General features: G+C 39.8%; 1 protein-coding gene across 6 annotated transcripts in view; it reads right to left on the bottom strand.

Moving 5' to 3' along the window:
* CDC16 (cell division cycle 16) overlaps positions 1-24,726 on the bottom strand; it is a 37,506-nt gene extending 12,780 nt beyond the window's left edge. For 2 of the 6 annotated variants that reach the window (XR_012002073.1, XM_072761140.1), the window contains exons 1-14: positions 24,599-24,725; positions 23,103-23,157; positions 22,904-23,001; positions 22,064-22,102; positions 21,566-21,706; positions 19,268-19,427; positions 18,214-18,305; positions 17,695-17,828; positions 16,764-16,843; positions 15,360-15,409; positions 14,399-14,472; positions 5,039-5,191; positions 3,432-3,495; positions 1,005-1,066 (exon numbers count right to left, since the gene is read on the bottom strand). Coding sequence is in view for 4 of the 6 variants with exons in the window: in XM_072761140.1 (XP_072617241.1) it covers positions 1,005-1,066; positions 3,432-3,495; positions 5,039-5,191; positions 14,399-14,472; positions 15,360-15,409; positions 16,764-16,843; positions 17,695-17,828; positions 18,214-18,305; positions 19,268-19,427; positions 21,566-21,706; positions 22,064-22,102; positions 22,904-23,001; positions 23,103-23,157; positions 24,599-24,646 (1,250 nt within the window). In the remaining 2 variants the exon portion in view is untranslated. Of the gene's footprint in view, positions 1-1,004; positions 1,067-3,431; positions 3,496-5,038; positions 5,192-12,198; positions 12,325-14,398; positions 14,473-15,359; positions 15,410-16,763; positions 16,844-17,694; positions 17,829-18,213; positions 18,306-19,267; positions 19,428-21,565; positions 21,707-22,063; positions 22,103-22,903; positions 23,019-23,102; positions 23,158-24,598 lie in introns of all 6 variants that reach the window. The other 4 variants (XR_012002072.1, XM_072761139.1, XM_072761142.1 and 1 more) reach the window with 4 other exon arrangements.
* Between the last annotated feature and the right edge of the window lie 238 nt (positions 24,727-24,964).

Genomic DNA, 24,964 nt, shown 5'->3' with positions numbered 1-24,964 from the left:
TGGGAACAGGGAGATCGGGAAGGAAGAAAAAACAATTAGTAGGTACAGTGAAAGCATTCAGTTGTTAGGTCATCCATGTAAGAACATCAGAAATACTTTGGGACATCAGAGTAACAGTTTAGACTGGTAATGGTTCTTCACATCCAGCACTGCGTACTTGGACACCCACCAGTCAGCCAGCCAGCCAAGGCCACTCCAGCAGGGACCCAAGATGAGCCAGAACCCCACTACACTGCAAGCCCTCCGTTGTGGCGAGACAAACCTCCCACGCCACAGGTGATTAAAAGCAACCAAACATTTTTGCTTTAAGGTCCAAACAAGTTACTTGAAACAGCATTTCCCAAAGTTCCCTGGAATACCTGCCTGTAAATCTTTTGTGAAAAAAAAGTTCACTAAAGTTTGGGAAATGCTGCAGCTCCTAATAAATAGTAAAGACTCCAAGATATATTGAAACAGAAAAGCCTATTCTATTTTGAGTAGCCTAGAGTTCCTCAAACTTATTTAACCAAAGAGTTATTTTTCAAATGCTGCTGCTTATCATACCATAAAACTGGTATCTAGAGAAAAAAAGTTAGAATATGCATATGGTTTTAACTAAACCCTACTATCTTAATTCTTCCAAATTAACTTTGAACACCGATTTTTTTAATAAAAGAAAAGTTATTATAATTCTTCAAATTTCTAGAATAAATGTACCACCAGAATATAAAAATAAAGAAATAACAAAAGCCACTAGAGATAATTATTTTGATGCTTGCTATATCTGAGCAGCAAAGTACACAGTTGGAAGATCTCAAAATAAAAATAAGTTAAAGGGTGGCTGGCTGGCTCAGTCAGTGTACCATGTAACTCCTGATCCTGGGGTCATAGCTCAAGTCCCACATTGGGTGTAGAGATTACTTAAAAATTTTAAATCCTAAAAACAAACAAAAAAGATATGGACAAGGCTGCCCAAAATTAAATAAACTCAGTAAAAAAGAATAAAAATGTTCTACTTTACTTACTTAAGCTTCCTGCAGACATGCCCCAAGTTGTTCAACAAAGGCTCCCATTTGTCCACTGTTACCTAAAACAAAGCATCATCAAAGCCATGACTCACAGATGCATTTTTCAGCCAGACCCACCTAATCATCACCCACACCTGTGCAGGCTGCCCTCTCTCCCAGAGCCTACACAGCACAAATCAGAGTATTTCTTGGATTCTCTTTCTTTGCTATTTAAAGAGACTTCCGGAGGATGCTATTATTTTATTAACACCACTTTGTTAATGAGCCCCTCTATGCTAAAGTAGTTCAACCTCTGTATTTCTAGCCCAGAGCTTTCCAGCTGCCCACTAAATACTCCTACTTACAAAGCTCACAAACACTGCAAATCCAGTGTGTCACCCACTAACCTTTTATCCCTTGTCCTACCATCCCTGTTCCCCAACCTCCAGCCCTTCTGAGTGCCTGCTTTCTTATGCCTGGCACCCACATCATCCTTAACCCCTAGGACACCTCAGTGTGATGCCAACCCCCATGTGACAAGTCTTATCTGCGCTCCACCACCTCAGGATAAGATACCAGGCCCTTAATGATCCACACTTAACCTTCTGCTCCATTCCTCGATATTCTCTATGAACTTAAACTCCAAGCTGTACTGGCTTCACTCCAACTCAGTACATGCCATTCTCTATCCCTTCTATGACCTTTTCTCTTCACTTGTGCCTAGCTGATGTCTGCTCCTGTTTTAGGAGGTTTAAGATGCCATATCCAAGGGGCCTTCTTGGTCCATCCTCAAGTCTGGGTTACTGGCTCCTCTGTGTAGGCACTTTTATTTGCTCAATCACAGCCCTTTTTGTGCACTGTATAATTACTGCAATTTACTTATCTGTAATCCCCAACAGGACTAAAGGCAGGAATTATCTCACTAGTTTCCTATTGCCTCCCAACATATCACTCAGAGCTTAGGACACAATCAACACACCTCAGTCAGTCCAAGCTAACCAGAAACAGCTTGGACTCCAGCCACACGCTCCAGCTCCCTAGCCTGACTCTAGGAGGTACAGCCCATGGGAACAAAAAACAAACTCTTTCTGATCCTTACAAACCATTGCTTCCCTGTGGCTATTTTGACATTTGCTGCAGTTAATAATTGAGGACAAACAATATCTCCCTCTTTTTTCAAGTAACTTTCTAATAGGCATTTTATCAGTTTAATAGTATTGTGCATTTGTACTTAAAGCCATTACTGTAAATTTCTCTTAAGAATCCAGTGTCCTCAGATCATCAAAAAACACAGTTCCAACTCTAAGTATGGTTTGTGACAGTGGGGCTTGAACTTTTGTGCATATCATCTCAGGATCCTGCTAAAACTGCAGACTGTGATTCAGTGGAACTGGGATTGTGTACTTCTAACCAACTCCCAGGTGAAGCTGATGCAGTTGGTCTAGTTAAAGTAGCAAGGTTTTAAGGTATCCAACTCTAAAAATTGGCAAGGTGATATGTGACAATCCCATATTAACAAAAGACATTATCCAGGCTGCCCAAGACTGAGCTGTTCAAGAACCTGTTTTACATGCATACACATACCAACACACAGAAACAGGGTGTTTTAAATTCACAGGACAAATAAAAGACCAAAATAGATAAAGCTGTGTTTAAAGGGGCAAGTGGACGGTCAACTGGCACAGGTCCAGAGAGAGCTGTGTCTGTGTCAGTAAAAAGGAACTGACAGCCAAGGAAGATGTGATCTATAAGTAAGAAAAGGAACAGAGTGAAAATGGGAAGTGGCAATCAGAATAAAATAAAATAGATGAAAATAAAAAGAATCAAGAATCAGAAGAGTACCAATATGCAAATCCTTTACCTACAGAAATTGATAATATCTAACATCATTATTATTATTTTAAAACAATACCCATGTATATACCTCCAAACTAGCTGGAAAGTTAATTTATGAGCATACATCTCTCATATGGGAAGACCTAGTTAAATATTTCAAACACTGAGAGGTCTAAATATGTATTAAGTACAAGGTAAGGAAAAGCCATGATAGGTCTGAACAAAGTGATACATGGTCTATATATTTACTCATTAATCAAAGAGGAGGCTCCTCAGGTCCAGAGGACATCTTATGTTAGATGGTACGGTGTCTACCAGTGTTCACTACCACATATTCCCTATATCAAATAACCAACAGATACATTTTGATTACTCCCATAAATCAAAACTACAGCCTCTAACAAAGCAAAGAGCCCACACCTACCCTTTCAATTAGAAACACACTCATTTTATACCATGTAGCAAAATAAGTGCCTGAAATCCAAATATTAACAAGCCATTTGCCAGTATAAATTTTAGCCCATTGTCTTCCAGGCAAAACAGGTTGTCCATATTAACGTTCTCATTCAACAGCAAACATACTTGAGTTACAGGTATTACATAGAATACCTCATTTCCAATTGCTTTAATTTTTTCCAAAGCATCAAGAAACCATTTTTCTGCCGTTTTCCATCTAAAATAGAAGGGAAAGTTTACAGATTATTCCAAATTAGCAAGTATAAACATTGTAAGAAAAAATGAGGTTAAAAAATGAAAGGAAAATGAAGTAAATTTCTATAAACAGTTTATTAAAATTCAAATTTAAAGGTCAGATAGTTTTATGGCATTAATATTGTAAGAGATCAAGATTTTAAGAGAGTTAATTCTCATGATTCCTGGTAATTATATCCCATAAAGTCACTGTAAACAGTGTTCTAGCAAATACTGAACTATGGCTTCTGGCAGAAATATAGGGTCAGGTACCTACAAACCTGTAGTCACCTGTCCAACATATAACCTGCTTTCCACATGCTAACACTGAACATGGCCAGCCAAGAAGCGCATCTGGCACAGGTACTTTCTCTACAGGCTCATCACAGCCTTCCTATGATTAGGGTCACAAACAGCACATCAACACCAGGCTTGGGGATCATTTATAATAGTAACATCATCAACAGAAAGCATACAAATGTGGAAAATTTAGCACAAAATAATAGACTGCACAAAAAATGCTCATTTACAGTATGGGTGCAGAAATAGGAAGGCAGAATGTCATCTCTGACCTCAGCTAGGAACATACATCTGTCTACAAATGTGTAAGTGCTAGGAGAGCTGACTCTGGCTTACAAATCAATGGACTACATATTAAATCATTACTGTATTTTTTTTTTTTAAGATTTATTTTATTCATGGGAGACAAAGAAAGAGAGAGAGAAAGGCAGAGACACAGGCAGAGGGAGAAGCAGGCTCCATGCAGGGAGCATGATGTGGGACTCCACGATCACGCCCTGGGCCAAAGGCGGTGCTAAACCACTGAGCCACCCGGGCTGCCCTGTACATTATTTTAAAACAGCTTCAAACTTGCTCTTAAATATACCAGCTAATCCAATTTTTAGAATACACACATGTGCCATAAAAAAACATTACAGTAGTACTGATTTATTGTTTTTAAATTTATGTATAATTTAGTGCGAAGCACTCAAATATTTTTCTCTTTAGAATGTAACGCTGAATTACTTATTCTATAAATATCCAAGGATGCAGGACTGCCTCAGATGACCAGGAAACTCTGAGACTGAGCCATTCTGATTAATTTTTGGATTACCTAGCAACTAAACGAGCATTTTTGTGTTACAATTGTGGGAAATCCTTCTCCAATGTAAGACTCCAGCTCCCAAATCAACAAGATGACAAAGGGGTCTGCCACGCCTCCAAGCAACCCTAAGGCCACCCTTCACCTTCAGCAACAACTTTCCTGCTCCTGGAACTATAAGCTTGTGGCAGTGCATGTCCATGGAAACCAAATCCTGTTTAGTATTTTTAAAGAAATCTAAGATAACACTTTTGTATTTTCTTTTTTTTTTTTTTTTAACTGCCCACCTCCTTCTCCTAAAATGGTATATTTAAAAACAAAAATCTAATGAAAGATCACTGAGGAGAGTAAAACCTCTAGAGACTGAGATTTAACTTCATTTATAGAAGGAAAATGGAAGGGCTCCCGGCCTTTCCGTACTTACTCTCCATTCTGAAATGCAACCACACCAACCTCGTGCATCACAAATGGGTCTTCTGGGGCAATGCTTAGTGCTTGGCCAAAGAATCTTTCAGCCAATTTTGAGTTATTGGTCAATCCATATTCTAATCCGATGTACAGCATTGGCAAATGACACCTAAAAATATTGGAAAATTTCACATACTCAACACCTAAAACTTGGTAATTCAGCAGAAATTTACCAACTTTAAATCCTGTCTGCAAGATTACACAGCCAAAAACAAGGTACTTCCTTTTTTTTCTAACACTTCATTTACTGATATTTAATCAAAGTCTAATAATTTTTAGACTGATCAGCTGCCACTTCTAGAATCTATCAGCAACCTACTTGTCTTTATTTTTCATCATTCTACAGTAAAAACAAAACAAAACAAAACAAAACAAAACAAAACAAAACAAAACAAAACTGGAACTGTCTGAAGCAGAAGGGCAGATGTGTGCTTTCTGTTTTCTTCCAGGATGCTAATGTCACACCCTTAGCTTGGACAATCTCTCTCCTCTCTTCTTTTGATTCAACACCGTGATGTATTCAAGTTCCACTTCCCTTTGTGAAATGCTTCTGACTTTCTAACCTAAATGTTAGGTTAGATCCTCCCTTGTGTGGATTCCTATCATCTCAATTCCTATCACAGTTCAGAAGTATATCGTATATACCCCATTTTCACATCCTCTGAGAGTTCTAGGCAAAAAGTACTAACCACTTCTTAACTGAATCTTCATCTCCTGTCAGACCAGTAATTACATCAAAACAAACATAATAGTATTTCTTTGAAGACAGATCTAAGAATGTCTATAAATAGTAACCAACTGGTTAGTATGTGCTTTGGTTTTAATCAAAAATCATGACTCAGATAAAGACTCAATCACTTACAGAAGGGGTCATTTAGCTAGAGAAAATCCATCTGAAATGGCCAAACTACTCAATAAAAAGCAACAACACTGCTAAATTATCAAAAGAAAACTTTTTAAAACTTGGAAGTTAACCAAAGGCACCAATGATCTGAGGGGTGTTTATTCTAGAAAAACCGCTGAAGTGTGCAAAGACACAAGGAACAATTAGCAATCTAGGGGCTAGGGGTGAAGGAGGGAATCAGTCAATAGAAATTGTCTGTGACAAAGGGCAGATGTTGGATGTTCTAGACACTTTAAATAAGCTATTTTAAATATGAAAATAGAAATAAATAGAAAATTCTGAGTTGAAAAGTAAAATAATAAAAATTCACTAGAAGGGTTTGCCAGCAGCTTGAACAGGCTGAAGAATCAGTGAACCTGATGACAGGTCAACTGATATTACCCAGTCTAAGGAACAGAAAGATAAAAGAGTGAACAAAAATGAACAGAGCTTTAGACACCTATGGGATGCCACCACACACACCAGAGTTTGCATGATGAGAGCCCCAGAAGGCAAAGGGAGACAGAAGGGGCAGGAAGAATATAAATCAAATAGTATCTGAGCTCACAAAAAAAAAAAAAAAAAAAAAAAAACTCCAAATAGAATACTCAGAGATCCACACCTGGACACACCATAGTCAGACTACTGATAAAGCACCCCTCAACCTTTAAAGCAATAAGAAACTGCAACCAGGGGATCCCTGGGTGGCCCAGCAGTTTAGCGCTGCCTTCGGCCCAGGGCCTGATCCTGGAGACCTGGGATCGACTCCCACGTTGGGCTTCCTGCATGGAGCCTGCTTCTCCCTCTGCCTGTGTCTCTGCCTCTCTCTCTGTTTCTCTCATGAATAAATAAAATCTTAAAAAAAAAAAAAGAAAGAAAGAAAGAAAAGAAACTGCAACCAATAACACACAAGAGATTCCTATTAAGATTCACACCTGACTTCTAATCCAATACCTGGAGACCAGGAAGGCAGATGGATGACATTCAAGGCGCTGAAAGAAAGAGTGCCAACCAAGATTTTATATCCAACAAAACCATTCCTGAAAATGAAGGTGAAATCAAAAATTTCTCAGGGCAACAAAAAGCTGAGAAATCCTGTTGCAGATTTACCTTATAAGAAACACTGAAGGGAATCAATCCCTCGGGCTGAAATGAAAAGGACACTAGACAGTAACTCAAATCTCACATTAAAAAGAAAAAAAAAAACAGCTTACTAAAAATAACCACATAGGTAAACATAAGACAATATAAATGCATTTTTAAAAATATTTTATTTATTTATTCATGAGAGACAGAGACAAAGGAGGAGACACAGGCAGAGGGAGAAGCAGGCTCCCTGCAGGAAGCCCAATGTGGGACTCGATCCTGGGACCCCAGGATCACACCCAGCCGCAGGCAGACACCCAATTGCTGAGTCACCCAGGTGCTCCGACATAAGACAATACAAATGTATTTTTGTCTGATTTAATAGATAACATAACAATTAGATACGTGTTAAGGGATTTACAATGTGTAAATGTAATGCATAAGACAATAGCACAAAGGAGGGAGGAGGAAACAGAGATGCATAGGGGTGAAGTTTTTATGTACTACTGGAATTAAGCTGCTGTGGTAAAATGAGAAATATATTTGGTCTTCCTGTGTTCTTCATACAGAGCACCTAAAACCCTCACAATTTCCTGAGTGGTGGGAGTGGAGTCTCTTTTGTGATTCATGACCGCTTTTGATAGTTTCTGTTAATGCTAATTCAGGTGATTTAGGGTAGGACCCTGCAATAGCCTGGAGATGGGGCTGGTCACCAGAAGGACTATGTGATGAGAGGGTTGCAACCTTTGTTCCCACCCACTGACCTTCCAGGAAGGGAAGGGTTGGAGATTGAACTCCATAAAAACTTTCAAACCGTGAGCCCTAGAGTTTCTGGATTGGTGAGCACAAAGCAGTGCTGAAAGGGTGGCATGCCTGAAGAGGAGTAGAAGCCATGCGCACCTCCACACATACCTTGTCCTGTGTGTCTCTTCCATCTGGCTATTCCTGAGTGTATCCTTTATAATAAGCCAGAAAATGTAAGTAAAATGCCTTCCTGAGTTTGGTAGGTCATTCTAGCAAATCATCAAATCTCAGGAGAGGGTAACGGGAACCTCTGATTCATAGACAGTCAGAAGTAAAAGTGGCCTGAGACTTATCACTGGGATCTGAAGTGGGGAGGGGCAGTCCTGTGGGGCCAAGCACTTAACCTGTGAGGTCTACACTAAGTCCAGCTAATGTCAGAACTAAACTGAGCCAACAGTCGGCTACAGAGAAATACAAACTAAAACCACCATTAGATAACCTGTCAGAATGGCTAAAATGAACAAGTCAGGAAACGACAGAGGTTGGTGAGGATGCAGAGAAAGGGGAACCCTCATGCACTGTTGGTAGGAACCAGCCACTGTGGACAACACTGTGGAGGTTCCTCAAGAAGTTGACAATAGAGCTACCCTACAACCCAGCAATTCACTACTGGGTATTTACCCTAAAGATACAAAAGTAGTAATCCAAAGGGGCATCTGCATCCCAGTGTTAAGAGCAACAATCTCCCTAATAGCCAAACTGTGGGAGGAGCCCAGATGTCCATCGACAGATGAATGGATAAAGAAGATGGTCTGTATATACAACGGAATATTACTCAGCCATCAGAAAGGATGAAATCTGGCCACTTGTAACAATATGGATGGAGTTAGAGGATATTATGCTGAGTGAAATAAGTCAATTAGAGAAAGACAATTATATGATCTCATATATGGAATTTAAGAAACAAACAGAGGATCATAGGGGAAGAGATGGAAAAAGAAAAAAGAAAAAATCAGCGACGGAGACAAACCATAAAGATTCTTAACCATAGGAAACAAAGTGAGGGTTGCTGGAAGGAGAAGTGGGGGGGGGATGAGGTCACTGGGTGATGGACATTAAGGAGGGCACATGATACAATGAGAACAGGGTGTTATTTAAGATGGATGAATCACTGACTTCTATCTCTGAAATTAATAATAATTATATGTTAATTGAATTTAAATAAAATTTTAAAATAAAAAATAAAAAAGAACTGAATTGACTTATAGGACTTAGCTCATGTCCAGAGAATCAGAAAACTGGTTGTTGGTGTTGGAAAGTCCCATTTTTGGTATTAATCCAAATTAGACTGGTTTAAGATGTTAACTATAATCTTCAAGAAAACCACAAAAAAGAGCTCAAAAAACATACTATAAGGAAAAACCAAGGAATTAAAATGTATGTTACAAAATATCTAAACAAAAGGCAGTAACAAGAAAGAACAAAAGAGACATAAGACATAAACAGAGCAAAATGGCAAACATAAATTCTAAACTTATCAGTAATTTTATAATACATAAATGAATAAAATTCCATCAAAAGGCAAGACATTCACAGGATGGATAATAAAACCACAATCCAACTACATTTTATCTATGAGACATACTTCAGATTCAAAGACACAAACAAGTTAAAAGTAAAAGGATGGGAAATGACCGACCAAGCAAACAGTAACAAAGAGAACTGAGGTGATTATACTAATATTGGACAAAATAGACTTAAAGACAAAATCTGTTACCAGAGACAATGAAGGATGACCTTCCATAATAAAAGGCTCAATCCATCGAGAATTGAACAATAGAGATCCAAAATACATGTAGCAAAAACTGCCAGAATTGGAGGGGGAAAGAGGCAGTTTAACAGTAATAGTTGGGAGGCTTCAATACTCCATCTGTCATAACTGGTAGAATAATGGATGGAGGATAAAAAAAGGAAACACAATCAGACCCAAGGGATTACAGTGATAATACTGTACTGGAAAAAAGCAGAATTCTCAAGTACACCTAGAACATTCTAGGTAGACCATGTTAGATCATGAAACAAGCCTCAAGAACTTTGAAAGGATTGAAATACTGCATGCAGTATGTTCTCCAACCACAATGAAATTAAATGAAAAATCCTGAGTAGGAAATTTGGGAAATTCACAAATATGTGGAAATTAAACATACTCTACATAACCAGTGGCTCAAAGAAGGAATCATACAGGAAACTTAAGATATTTACACAATTTCAAACATTTATCTGAACACAGGGCAAGTTAAGAGAATGCAAAGTTTTTCTGATGAGGAAGAACTAAAAAGAATAATGCTTATCTTGATGAGCTGATTTGAAAATTTACTTGGATAAAGTTTGTTAAACTGGGAAAGTATCACTGGTTTTGATTTTTAGGTAGGAACTAACAACTAACTCTTGTGGGTTTGTGAGCATCCAGGAAAAAAAGAAAGCATACTCTAGCCTGTGCTCCTAAGAAACAACCCATGGCAAATTATGGAGATTTTTTTTTTTCCTGCCAATTTATCAGATTGACAGATTAGATCTGTCATTCGTTAGGCCTGTCTACATAGATATGGGAGCCAAGCTTTAGCAAAGCACTGGAAAAAGTCACACGTCTTGGTGGATAAACTGGAGAATCTTGGGCTAAGTATTGAGGACCATGTAGTTAAATCGATAAGGGGCTGAACAATTTTAACCTGGAGGATTATTTTTTTAAGATAGATATAGATTAGATATAGATAGATAGATATAGATATATAGATATATAGATATATAGATATAGATATAGATATAGATATAGATATAGATATAGATATAGATATAGATTGATTGGAGGGGAGGGGCAGGCCAAGGGAGAAGCAGACTCCCCGCTGGGCAGGGAGCCTGACATGGGACTTGATCTCAGGACCCCGAGATCATGACCTAAATGGAAGGCAGATGCTTAACGGACTGAACCACCCAGGTACCTCTGGAAGACTGTTTCTAGTACACTGGTATTAGGACTCAATTTATACATCCCCCACCCTGACCAAATTCCTACCCCAATGTGACTACATTTGGAGAAGGCCTGTGAGGAAATAATAAAGGTTAAATGATGTCGTAAGGATGGGGACCTAACACAATAGGGCTGGTGCCCCTGTGAAAGAAAAAATGCCAAAAAAAAAAAAAAGAAAGAAAGAAAGAAAGAAAGAAAGAAAGAAAAAATGCCAAAGCTCTGTCCCGCCGCATGAGGACACTGAGAAAGTGGCTATTTGCAAGTCAGGAAGAGCCTTCACGAGGACCAAACAGGACAGCACCCTGACCAGCGTTTCACAGTCTCTGGAGCTGTGAGAAAATAAGTATTCATTCTTTAAGTTACCCAGTCTTTGGCACTTTGTTAAGGCAAGCTAAAGAGACTACCACAACTAGGGAGCTATTTCCTTTACAATATGTGCAGGGATGACAAGTTAGATATAAAAGTCATATACATCAAATCTAACAGAATTGAAAAAAATCTGGGGATCATGAATATTAGATGCAGAACTGGGTGCCAAAATAAGTCTGATAGCCTGAAAAGGGTTAAACCTAACAAAAGGACATTTAGTGCAAATGAATAGATGATCCCCTTCCTGAATAATACAAGCAAACAAATGAAGGCAGCTAACTTTTATTGAGTGTGTTCTGCACGTCAGGTGTTGTTCAAAGTCTTTGTTATTGTCTCAATGACTCCCAGGAATAAGTACTGTGATTACACCTATTTTCAGGAGGGTACATAGTTTGCCAAGATCACCAGGTGGTGACTCTAGACCAGCCCTCTGAACTGCTGTACTCCTACTGCCTCTCCAGAGATGGAGGCAGTCCACACAAAAGAATATGGTAGGCCTCGGGTGAGGGGAGTCCAAAGAGAGTTGATAGGAGTAACAGCAATACTCCACTCCCCAAAGTAAGATACTCTTAGGGCACACTTACATCACGGAATATCAATATACTTAATATTGATATATCAATAGAAATCTGGAACACTGGCAAATATAGTCCACTAAGCCCAGAGCAAATACCTTTTGGACTTAAATAGACTATAAATTAACAATTTGCTCATGAATATTTTCATTCTTGCATGAGCATGTGAGAAGGAGCTTGTATCCTCACCTCTTCCCTCAGCTTTATTTCCTATTTCCCTTCTGTATTGGTTAAGGTGAACTGCTAGGCAAAATCACTACAGCAGCCTCTTTCCCTCAACTTCCAATAGTTATTTTAAATCATAAGCTACTAACAAGACACAAGTAAGATAATTTGATTCAGTAACTAAATGGGAGTGGCAGTAATAGTGGAATTCTCATTTTGTGAGCAAAAGCAATCCTTCATGGATTTTACCACCTGCTCTGTCATACCCTTTCATCAGCTGTGCTGCTGTAAAGTAAGCAGCCATGGCTTGGTCGTGCTCACTCTCAACTGCAAATGAGTGTCCATATGCTACCCACGCAGGCCCGTAAGTCTTCTCAAGTGTTGTTGCTTTGCTGAAACGAGAGATGCCATTCTAGTAATATATTCATTCTTAAATTGTTAATCTTATATAAGCTGATGGCTTCGAAGATATTAGAATTAAATAAATAAATGAGCTCTCAACATACTAAACACATAACAACTGTGTTAATTCATTTGAAATAAAAGCGCTTAATAGTACAAGCAAAATTTTAAGAAATTTTAAGAGATCCGCTATTTTTTATTTTATTTATTTATTTATTCTTAATATTTTATTTATTTATTCATTGCAGACAGAGAGAGAGAGAGGCAGAGACACAGGCAGAGGGAGAGGGAAAGAAGCAGGCTTCATGCAGGGAGCCCAACGTGGGACTCGACCCCGGGTCTCCAGGATCACACTCTGGGCCGAAGGCGGCGCCAAACTGCTGGGCCACCGGGGCTGCCCGAGATCCACTATTTTTTAGCTAAAATAGTTGAACCCAACGGCATCTAGTACCGAAATATTACTTAATCTAGGAGCTTTGTTTCACTAATGGTGGTAGCAGCAACCATTTAATGAGGCACCATGTTAGGTGCCTTATATGCATCACCTACTCCTAATAACTTGCAATTATTTATATTTTATTTTTTAAGATTTATTTATTTATGATAGACATAGAGAGAGAGAGAGAGAGAGAGAGAGAGAGAGGCAGAGACACAAGAGGAGGGAGAAGCAGGCTCCATGTTGGGAGCCCGACGTGGGACTCGATCCCAGGACTCCAGGATCGCGCCCTGGGCCAAAGGCAGGCGCTAAACCGCTGAGCCACCCAGGGATCCCCACAATTATTTATATTTTAAAGATAAGGATACTGAGCCTGGGAACATTAAGTGACATCCCATGGATGGTGGTAAGAGAGTCACTCTGATTCTGCAGACTGGACTGCATGGTCTCAAACAGTTATAAGTAGTCTTCAGTCAGCAGACATACTGGTGACACATACCACAAAACATGGAAAACACAAAGGATAAGATTCTCATTTCCCAGCATTTTATTTTCTATTACTCAAATATTCCTTGTTTCATGGAGAGTCCACCACTAAATCAGAGAAGCATACCTTCCTACTCCACAAAAAACACAATTAAGTTCTTCTAAAATGCAAAACTCAACTGATCAGAGAACTCCTCCCTATTTTCTTCCTTGTGCAAGATCCTTCTTTACGTGTCACCTACCAGTTTTCCTAATAAGCCGGGGATACAGTATTGTATCATTTCCATTTTAAAGAAAACAGGGTCAGAGAAATTAACTAGTAAGTGGCAAGGCTTGCATTAGAATTCAAATCTGGGTCCAAAGTCCATACTTTCCCATTTTTCTGTACTTGAATAATTGAATAATACTGGTTAATAATAATTGGTTAATACTGGTTAGCTTCACTTGGCTGCATGGAGTTCCTGAAGGTAAGACCACAACAGACCCTCATATAAACCAGTTCACTATGGCAAGAATTCTGTTCTTTTTTTTTTTTTTTTTCCTATTTTAAAGGTTTTATTTATTCATGAGAGACACAGAGAGAGGCAGAGACATAGGCAGACGGAGGAGAAGCAGGCTCCATACAGGAGACTGATGCAGGACTCAATCCCCCGGGAACTCCGAGATCACATCCTGAGCCAAAGGCAGATGCTCAACCACTGAGCAACCCAGGCACCCCCAAGAATTCTGTTTTATAGTCACATTTAGTGATCCTAATCTCACAGGGTTTCATATAATTTCACAACTGTTAACAAAAGAAGTCCTAAAAGTAAAAGGTTATAATATTTATTATCTTTGTAAATGAAAAACAAGTTTCAAATTAAATTGTTTTATATTTCTTCAAGTTTATAAATAATAATTTAAATGTATTGTAAGTTCCTTGAGAACAAGATCAACGACCACTGACTTGAATCTCCCCTCATGACATCCTATAAAAAGGTACATAATTGATACAACTGAACTGAATCTGCTAAACAAATCATTCTTTCATATTGCTTTTAAATTACTTAACTAATTACTATATTAAAAGGATGAACAAGAAATCACTTTATAGGAAGCCTATAGGGGCTTATTACAGGGGGAGGAAGACAACAGATCCGTACCTGAGATATCTTCTGGCATGCTCGTTTTTATGACCAACCATGAGATAGTAGCATCCCACCGCAAACCAAGATACCTACAAAGTTCAAAATTTACTGTAACCAAAGATGCTTACGTTGGAAATAGAAATCTCTAACAGATTAGGCCAGAGCATGGACTAGATGTTCCATCACATACATGTTCTAGCTCAAGCTACTCTAGTCCAAGTTAGAAACTTCTCTGAGACAGGCTATTAAAAGTCCTAGATGAAAAAAAAGTCCTAGATAAAAAAAGAACAGATTCTTCCTCAAAGTGCCTTCAATGATGTCTGTGTAGTGTTCAACAGAAGATGAGGCTCCCAGAGTTCAAATGCCAGCCTGCGTCATGTCTTCCCTGGCTCGACCCTGGCTCCAAGCAGGAACTAACCAGGATCAACCTCATTAGCTGACTTCTCTTGCACTGGTTTTGCCTCTTTCTAGATTACTTTCATGCTGGCCAACGATGGATTCTTATGAGAGCCTTAGGCCTTGATCCCTGACTTCTGTCTCTAAAGACCTAGTTCCTGATTCCAGTTTCAATGTCTGGGTGGTTGTGACCCACAGCAGTGGAGACTGATTTCAATCACTGCATTGTTCAGTAAGGTATCTTACATGTGCAGTGTGAAAAAGCATTAGCATTACTCATTAAGAGGTGAGAGTATGACTTTCACTTTCAATATTTTCTTTTTCTGTATGTCAAGTATTTTTAAATAAGTGTATATAATTTCTATAACCAGAAAAAAGGATTTTTGTCTTAAACTCTTGTTTGAAGATACTTAGAAAAATAAAAAAGCTCATGGACTGAAAAAGCTAATGCTGCTTCTAATTATCATAGCACTAGGAGGTTCTCCTCCAACACCCTGAAATAAAACATTATTTGCTTGAACTTAAATATAAGCTATTACATAAAAAATACCATAATAAAAAAAGTTTTACACTTACTTACAGGATTACTAGGATATAGATCCACCAATTTATGAGAAAGATAGAAAAGTTCTACATTAGAGAAAAAGAAAAAAAATTAGATCCAATGAATTTTAAGATACGACTTTCCTCCAGTTACAACTCTTCACAATCACACAGATTTTGTTCTCACAGCAAAAATTTTATACTTTTCCTTCTTTCTACGTAAGGAGATATACCAACTGCACAAGGCAGCTGTTACAGATTTTTCATTCACTCCCCCCCATTCCTTACCCAGTAAGTGGGTGCCGAGTGCTTCTGGAGTGGCACATGAGAGAACACGTCATGGTACTTAAAAAGTAGTTTCACAGCTTTTGACCTATCTTAAAAACTGAGGTCTCTAACCCTATGGCCTTATGGAGCATCCATATCATCAACAATCAATCTGAGTAACCAAACTTTCAAGTTTATCAAATCAGCACAATGATTTCTTCTTGAGGAATGTGTAAGTCATAACATGCCATTGATGTTTCCCACATGCAGACTTGGACGCATTAGACTAAGATAGCCAGTGACTGCGTCCATAACAAACCTCCGAGAAATGTCATGCTGCTGGCTCACAAACCACGGTTTGAGCAGCAGGGGTCTGGAATGGGAGTGTCTGGCTTTTTAAAATCCTGACAGAGTCCACTATTCAGCTTAAAAGACTTAAGGGCAAATATCATCCAAATATAACTAAGTTCCTGAAATGTTAAAATATGGAAAGCACAAGCAAAAAAAAGTCTGTCCCCCTCCAGTTTCTAAACAGTTACTGCCTGCTATCTTATCAATTTTCTTAGAGATTTACAAAAAAAAAAAAAGAGGAAAAACTGGCCCCAACACTATAAAGCTTATATAACCTAAACCACAAACTACATTTGAGAAAAGGAGGCACAGATAAAGAAACAGTGTTCTGCTGGCATAATAGAATTGATCCTCAGTCACTCTGATAAGCCTTTCTTATTTTTTTTTTTTTTTAAGATTTTATTTATCTATTCATGAGAGACACAGAGAGAGGGGCAGAGAAACAGAGTTGGAGAAGCAGGCTTCCTGCAGAGAGCCCGAGACAGACCTGAGCCAAAGGCAGATGTTCAACCAGTGAGTCACCCAAGTGCCCCAATAAGCCTTTTTTACCCTACTACTTTTATTGGAGAACTCCATTATGTTGTCACCTGCAATCTCAAATATCCAGGATTTGAGACAAAATTTCAAGAGTTACAGAAATTTTTTTCTTAACAATTACTATTTCATTTGTTTTAAGTAGGCTCCACACCCTGCGTGATGCCAAACACAGGGCCTGAACTCAAGACCCTGAGATCAAGACCTGAGCTGAGATCAAGAGTCAGATGCTCAAATGAGCCACCCAGGCACCCCAACAATTATTTTCATTTAAAAAAGGTTTTTTTACCATTTGCTTTATTCAGCTCCACAAGAGTACCTATATGTACAGGTAAACAGTTTGCATGGAAAGGATCTTTCTCCATTACTCTGAAAGTCAAAACAACAGACTTACTGTGCCAGAAACAGTATGTAAGAGAACATTAAAATTAGCAATGTCTAAACAGTCATTATGTAAAATACTGTGGGGTACAATACTTTTTTACTTTCTTACTTCACCTTGATTCAGTTAAGGTAATGATTAATTATCTCACAAGTGAAAGAGAAATTTCTGGTTTATTTGTTAGGAATAAAAATACACACTATCACATATATTTACTTTAAATCATTAAAACTATAACATAAAATGAACAATCCAATTATTTAGGATTAAAAACAATACAAAATATTAAACAGATGATAAGTATTTGTCACTTAAAATTTTTGTGAAATCAAGGATTTAAAGCAATCCTAAAGATTCGTTCAAAATAGCATATGTGTGTTCACTTCTATAGTACATATAGTAAAAATAGCATTTATAATGTAGCTAAGAGACAAGTCTGAATCAGGTGCACTGGAAAACTGGCATGGGGGGATGGCTTGGCTAGTTAGTGAGACTGACTGAATACCCAGTATCTAGAGGATTTTACTAGTCCCTACTTTAACAAAGAATGGATTTTATAAGACTATGTGCCAGAACGGTATTTTCAAACTTGCAAATTACAAGACTGAGATGAGGGACATGTCTATTCCTAAAAGTAATGGAATAAAACTACAAGCATGCATAAACCTGTAATTTGTTCTTTTAAGAAACAATTACCCCTCTAGTAATCTATAAAAGGTAAAAGCAACTTAAATTATCACCCATTTCAAGATTACTCAGAAAGCAGTCCCACACACTCCTTAGGTAAAACGGGACAGGACTCTTATGTTCCTACACAGAAACGAGTGGATATACTTACACAGAAGTAAGCTTGTAGCACATTTTAAAATCACAGTTATAATAATGTCTTTCAGCTAAAGACACTACCACATCCAGATTCTCTTGCAAACCATCTACAGACTCGGGGAGGACAGTTTCACTAGGTTTATTATACTGCAACAGAGAAAGGTAGACATGAACTCAATGAGTGACACAAATCAAATGGCAGCCTCAATCTGGCTCGAGGGCTCAAGGCTGTGCACAGGGCAAGTGTGAGATTCAAAAGCTCTTAACTTCCTGCTCATTCGTCCTCTTCTCAATTAGCTGAACTCTCCTCTCAATTTTATCATGGAATTCCAGGGTAGGAATGTGTCCATAGGAGAAAGACACGTTTTTGGAAGCTTTTATAGGAATCATCATTTAATTTAAGCAATCTAAATCTATTCTTGCAAATGTGCTAAAGTAATAAAAATTAACTTTTAAAAATTTAGCTAGTAAAAGAACAGAGGCCAAATTTAGTAAAACATTTACATAAAGCAAATACAGTGTTTTCACTTACCTTTTTTAATTTGTTCTCAAACAGAAAGCGTAGCAATTCCTGTTCTTCAGTACAGAGCTTGCTAAGAGGTAGTGACTCAAGAAGTTCTTTTTCTTAAAAATGTTAAAAAAAAAAAAATCCTCACAATATTTATGGGGGAAAAAAACATCAGCGATGAAAAATATTTTTCTATAGTTCTTGGTCTAAGTAAATCAAACTCATAAGAGAAAATAACAAGATCAAAATGTACTAGGAAAACTAAGACAGTGGTTCCAGACCCAGGTGGTGAGAACTACCTGGAGGGCTGAGCCATGAAGCCTTTTAAGTGATGCTGCACATCACCAGATAGAAGGACCACCAGGCTGGTTTCCCAGCCTCACTCTGAGTGAATAATTCTGTCATGTTGGCTGTCCTAAGCACCACAGAATGGTTAGCGGGATCTCACCTCTACCCCCTAGATGCCAGTAGCAAACCTCCCACTACCATTCTCAATTTGTAAAAATCAAGAATGTCCCTAGAGGGCAAAACCACTGCCCTAGGCTAAAATGTGCTTGAGTCCCATTAATACAACATCTCCACCTTCTCTCCATTTCTTGCGTTATGTTCCCTCCGTATTACTGCTCACATACTAGGTCTATGGTTCTCAGCCCTACCTGTACCTCAGGGTCATCTGAGAACTTTAAAACATCTGACCCAGGGCCCCAAGAACAGAGATTCCATTCCACTTGCTTGGAGTCGGGACCCGCACACTGATGTTTTTAAAGTTCTTCAGGGCTTTGAGGTGCAGCCGGGTTGGGCACCTCTGAATCAGAAGCTGAGGACTCGGCTGACACTACCTTAAGTCACTTCTCAAAAAGATGGTCTTATACATCAAAACCCCTAAAGACTCTGACAGCAAGGGGACACTGTAAAAAACTGTCCTTTGTAATGTGCTTCACGTTTGAAGATGCTAAGGAAGTTAAGAGGTCTATTGAAACCTGCAACATTGTCTGCTCGATTCTACAGACTTCAGAGGAAAAAAAAAATCCAAACACTATTAATTGTGCTAAACATGAAAACACTTGAGTTTCCAAACCTTCTTGGGCTGTCAACATGTGATGTGATGTTAAAAGATCAAATGCTTCAAAACAGTAGGCATCGAGTTTCAAAGCTTCTTTGTAGCTATAAGTAGCTAGGGCTCTGTTATCCAGGGCATCGTAGATCTTCCCCCGTAGGAGACAAATAGAACTCTTTATCTGTTGGAAAAATGAGGAGTCACATACTAAACCAATACTTCTTTTTTTTTTTTTTTTTTTATTTTTTAAAAAAGATTTTATTTATTTATTTATTTATTTATTTATTTATTTATTTATTTATTTATTTATTTATTTATTTATGAGAGACACAGAGAGAGAGGCAGAGACATAGGCAGAGGGAGAAGCAGGCTCCATGTAGGGACTCGATCCCAGGACTCCAGGATCACGCCCTGGGCCGAAGGCAGATGTTCAACCACTGAGCCACCAAGATGCCCTGGGTCCATCTCTTTATTTAGGATTCATTTCTAGAAGTGGAAGCCCTGGGTCCAAACCCAGAATATTGTGAATTTTAATTGATATTTAATTGATATTGCTAACTCTAAAAAGGTTATATTAATTTACAAGGCAAAAAAAAAAATCTATTTCTTTGGATACCTAACAATCCACATCTTTGCTAACATGATGGGTAAAATGTTAAACCAATACTTCTAAACTTAATTTTTGATCAAGAATTATATATTACCTGAAGGCTGAGACTTTTCTTTACCTTTAAAAGGATTTGTTCCATCCCAACTGTTAGACAGTATAAATTAAAACAGGAAAACAAAGTAAAACTAATCTATCTTTCTTAAGCTCTCCTCACTTCAACAATCTTTATAACTAGAGTACATGTCACTGCTACTTTGTTCCTATCCTGTCTCAGAGAGGGTAATGATTGAGATAGCAAAGAGCATACAAATATTAAATCAAACTCAGTTTGATAGGCAGATCTCAGTGAAAGAAACTGAATGTAGCAACACAGCACAAGCCCTACATGGGCTTGTAGTACTGGGCGGACCTGAGTTCCAATCCCAGCTCTGATGCTTACTAGTGACTCCAGACAGGTTTCCTTCCCTCACGTTATTTACAAGGTCTTGTGAGAACCAGAAGGTGTAAGCACACATTAAGGTGTAGGCACAGTCGCCACTGCACTACCATTAACAAGAGGGTATGGTAACCCATATTCCAGACTGTGACCCTCAAGAAATATGTAACTAGACTTATAGATGATCCAAAGATAGGCAGCTAAAACTGGTAAAGGGCAAAGAAGATTCATCAGAAAATCCAAACCTAAAAATGTCAGAGGATATAACAAGCAAATCTTAGACCTATTCAGTACCCTTGTTAAAATTTTTTTTAAAAAGTGATTTCATAAAAAAAAAAAAGTGATTTCATAAATAACACATTACAAACCATGCATTTCTTAGATAAATTAACAGATAAGCAGTCCAAAAATAATAATGATAATAACCAAGCTCCCTCAAAAATACCTTTCTTAACAGAAAAATGAATGTGCTTCTTAGCACATAAACAGATTATCTCAAGAAGGCTGTTAAAAAAAAGAAAGAAAAAAAAAAAAAGAAAGAAAACAAGAAGAACAGTCCAGATTAGTAATCTGACTGTGAACGTTATTGATTAGGCTACATTATATAACCTCTGTCAACAAGGAATTTGCAGGCAGATATGAAGTCTACAAACTAAAATATACAATATAACATAAATAGTAACACCTGACCACTCCCTGGAAGGAAGCAAACTAAGGTAATCAAGGTTTTCTGCAGGCTGCGGGTAGGCCATTGCAACACAGTAAGAAGGGGAAGGGTTAGGGCAGCCCAGGTGGCTCAGCGGTTTAGCGCTGCCTTCAGCCCAGGGCCTGATCCTGGAAACCCAGGATCGAGTCCCATATCGGGCTCCCTGCATGGAGCCTGCTTGTGTCTCTGCCTCTCTGTGTCTCTCTGTGTCTCTCATGAATAAATAAATAAAATCTTAAAAAAAAAAAAAAAAAAAAAGAAAGAAAAGAAAAGAAAGAAGGGGAAGGGGTAGTCCACTTGCCCAAGTAGCTTAAGGCATCAAGTATGAGAAGAAAGATACCAAGTCAGCCTATTCCAGATTCAGGCATATGAGGACATAACTACAGCTTCCAACTAAGGACTCAGAAATGCCTCAGTATGTTTTTGTGTTTCAGTGACAAATAAGTTGGAAAGCAAACTGTTTTAACATGGTGATACTCAAAGAAAAGAAGGTGGTTTTTGTTTGCCATGTCCTGTGGGTAATTCTCACCAAAGTTACTGAAGCATGCTTACTACAGTGTGACTTACCGAGGACTGTGACATTTCCCAGTCACTAGAGGGGTCTTTCAAGCCACTTTCATCCTTTAAGCATTTCTCAAACAACCTTTTGTTGATTGGCTCCTCCATATCAAGAATATCAAGAGCTTGTTGATGCTCTTTTGCAGCATACTGTGTAAAAACCAGAAATACTGTTTATCACCCATGACTTCTAACACTAGATATACACATGAATACTATGTGTATATTTCAAAAGTTAATAATATATCATGCCAACTCATTACCTAAATTTAAAATGTAGAATTTAAATTTTAAAATTCTAAAACAATTTTCTTCTTGCATGTCAGATTCTAGTAAATTGAGGATATTTTATAGCAAATAATACTAAAGAAAAGAACATTTCCTCATGAAGTATCTTACTAATCTGCCAAGCCCGATCACCAGAATCCTTACACATATGTAAGGAATGCATAACATTCACATAATTAAACTCTTACCAAAGAAAACTGAAACTGAGGGCACACTTACATGGCATCTAGCTGCAAGGTAGCGACATGCTTCATATAGCTAGGAAAGAAATTATTAAAAAAGAGATCAAGATAATACATACTCCCATTCTAAAAGAAAGCTATAAGCATAAAATGAAGAAAGCAACCTTCCTAATTTGTCCTTTTACTTTTGCAGAAAACCCAAATCCAGTCTTTTTAATACTATACTCATGGTGAACCTACTCCTCACTAGCACCTAGGATTCAAAAAGGAGTAAGGATCTGCCCTCGAGGAGGTTCTGGCAGGAAGACATAAACTACATAAACTCTGAAAGAAGGGCATGAGCAATACTAGCCAATTAAACGGAGAAAAAAGTGGGTAGGTCTAAGGGACTGCAAGTAGTCAGCATGACCGGGTTCAACACAGACTGGAGAGAAATCACAGAGGACTATTAATGCATCTGATTTGACCCTGTAGATGATGGAAAATCACTTAGTGATATGGTGAGTGCTATAATCAGGACTGTGTTTCTGTGTTTTGGGAAGATCACCCTTGTGATAGTTTAAAGGATAGTTAAAAAGAGAGGGAAAGTAGAAGTGGGAAAGATGTTCCTAGAGAGACAAGAGGCTAAGACAAAACAGACGAAAGACCTGAGAAGTACGAGGAGTAATGACACGGAAAGGAATATCCATCATTTCAGGGTTATTTAGAAAACAGAATTTTAAAAACTAAGTGACTCGGCTGGAGGGACAAAAGGGAGATTAGGAATGAGAAAATTTCTCATTCAATCAGAAAAACTGAATCCTTTAAAATAATTTTGACATTGAATCTATTGACAATTTTGAAAAGCTTTGGGAAGCTTTAAAGTTCACACACTTACTTTGTCCAGTTTTCGTGACCGAAGTGCATGAGCTGCTCTATGATACTGTGCTGTTAGGTAAAGACACTGAGCCAACCAATAAATGTCCTGGGGTTCCTCTGGAAGAAAAAAATCACTTAATTGGTCAGAGGTACAAGGAAAACTATAAAGCCTTTTAAAATACAGAAATCAGGAAAAAAAATTTAAAGTTGTCACTTACCATGAGAAAGTGAAGCTACTTTATCTGCCCAAAATAGAGCACTTTGATACTGTTGCTATATTAAAAAAAAAAAAAGTAACTGCTGTTATTTTAATAGTTTTCAACAGATATCTAATATTAGACTGCTATGCAATAAATTGACATCTTAATACAAAACTGGTTTACATGTACCAGGGGTCTACCAATCATACCTCCATTTTACATGCAGCTAGGTGAGTTTTGGTTCAGTGGTGCAATAAGAACATTACTGTAAGATCTTTGATAATTATAGCTCAAGAAGGTAGGATTTCTTTTCTTTGTAGAAGTTTAATACATTGGAAAAATAGATCAGTAGGTACCTAAAACACTAGAAAATTTAAACAATTATTTTGCAGTATCTCGTTAGCAACGGTTCTCAGTTCCTGAATGCCAACTAGGTACTGTGTAGCCAGTCAATCTGGGAAGAGGAATGCTTCCAGAATGGTTTCAACTCCGCATCTGGCAGCATCTCAGATTCACTCCGAACATTTCATATCAAATATGCTTTTCCCTCCCCTTCTTGGTTTCCAACTTATTCGGAGGGTATAAACTTGACAAAACCTGAGTGCTGGAGTCACTTCTTAAGCACTGCTGTCTTCATTCAAGGGCAGTGCAGGGAATGCAGATATTGTTAACATGAGTTTTTAAAAATACTGACCCCACCAAACACACTTATTTGTATTTTTATTCACTTAAGTCCTGCCAAATAAGAATCACAACTAAACTTCTCGAAAATTTTCATTAACTAGCTGAATTCAAAGGCCACCCTACACCTTGCAGTGAGCACCGTGTTACTGAGCAGCTACTCTGTGCCCAGCAGGGAGGCCAGCTGCAGTACACGGCACACACGAGGCTGACGGTCCCTCATCCACCAGGCGAGGGGGGGGTGCTGGGGTGCTGGGGAGTGCGGGGTGCGAGGCTGGGGTGCTGGGGCTGCAGTGCTGTGGGGCCTGGGGGGCTGGGGGGCTGGGGGGCTGCGGGGCTGGGGCCTGCGGGGCTGGGGGGCTGGGGCTGCAGTGCTGTGGGGGCTGGGGGGCTGCGGGGCTGCGGGGCTGGGGGGCTGGGGCTGCAGTGCTGTGGGGCCTGCGGGGCTGGGGCTGCAGTGCTGTGGGGCCTGCGGGGCTGGGGGGCTGCGGGGCTGGGGCCTGCGGGGCTGGGGGGCTGCGGGGCTGGGGCTTGCGGGGCTGGGGGGCTGGGGCCTGCGGGGCTGCGGGGCTGGGGGGCTGGGGCCTGCGGGGCTGCGGGGCTGCGGGCTGAGGCTGCGGGCTGGGGCCTGCGGGGCTGCGGGGCTGCGGGCTGGGGCTGCGGGCTGGGGCCTGCGCCCCTCCTCTGCAGTACTTTACTCCGGGTCCAAGGCCCAGGCCGGGTGGGACCCGGCGCCGCCGAGACCGCCACGACAGTCACCCCCGCGGAGCAGGGCTCAGAGCGCACTGGCCCCCCCAGCCCCGGGGCTCCCCCTTCCCGGTCGGGCGGCCCACCTGGTCCAGGTACTGCCGGACGCGCTTCCGCAGCCGCTCCAAGTTCATGGCCGAGCCCCTGCACCCACAGCCTCCTTCCCGCTCCCCGCCCGGCCCCGCGCAGCCCCGGGGCTCTTCCGCTCCCGCCGGACCCCGCCCCGGAAGTCCTCCGCACACGCGTCCCCCCTAGCGCTGGAAGCCGGCGTCGAGCCGTTGGTTCCGAGGCGCCCCTTCGGCCCCCAGGGGGCCGGAGTTCGGGGCTAAGCCCGGCCGCGCTGCCCTGCGGCGGAACCCCGGGGGTCGGGGCTGCGGCCGAGTCCAGGAGCGGAGAGCGAGTCGTGCCGGGGCGCCCTCGGGCCGCGAGACCGCAGACGCTGTGCTGCCTCC

This window comes from Vulpes vulpes, chromosome 6 (assembly GCF_048418805.1).
Source record: "Vulpes vulpes isolate BD-2025 chromosome 6, VulVul3, whole genome shotgun sequence".
In the NCBI taxonomy this organism is placed as follows: domain Eukaryota; kingdom Metazoa; phylum Chordata; class Mammalia; order Carnivora; family Canidae; genus Vulpes; species Vulpes vulpes.
This window is presented reverse-complemented; position numbering and strand designations above follow the sequence as displayed.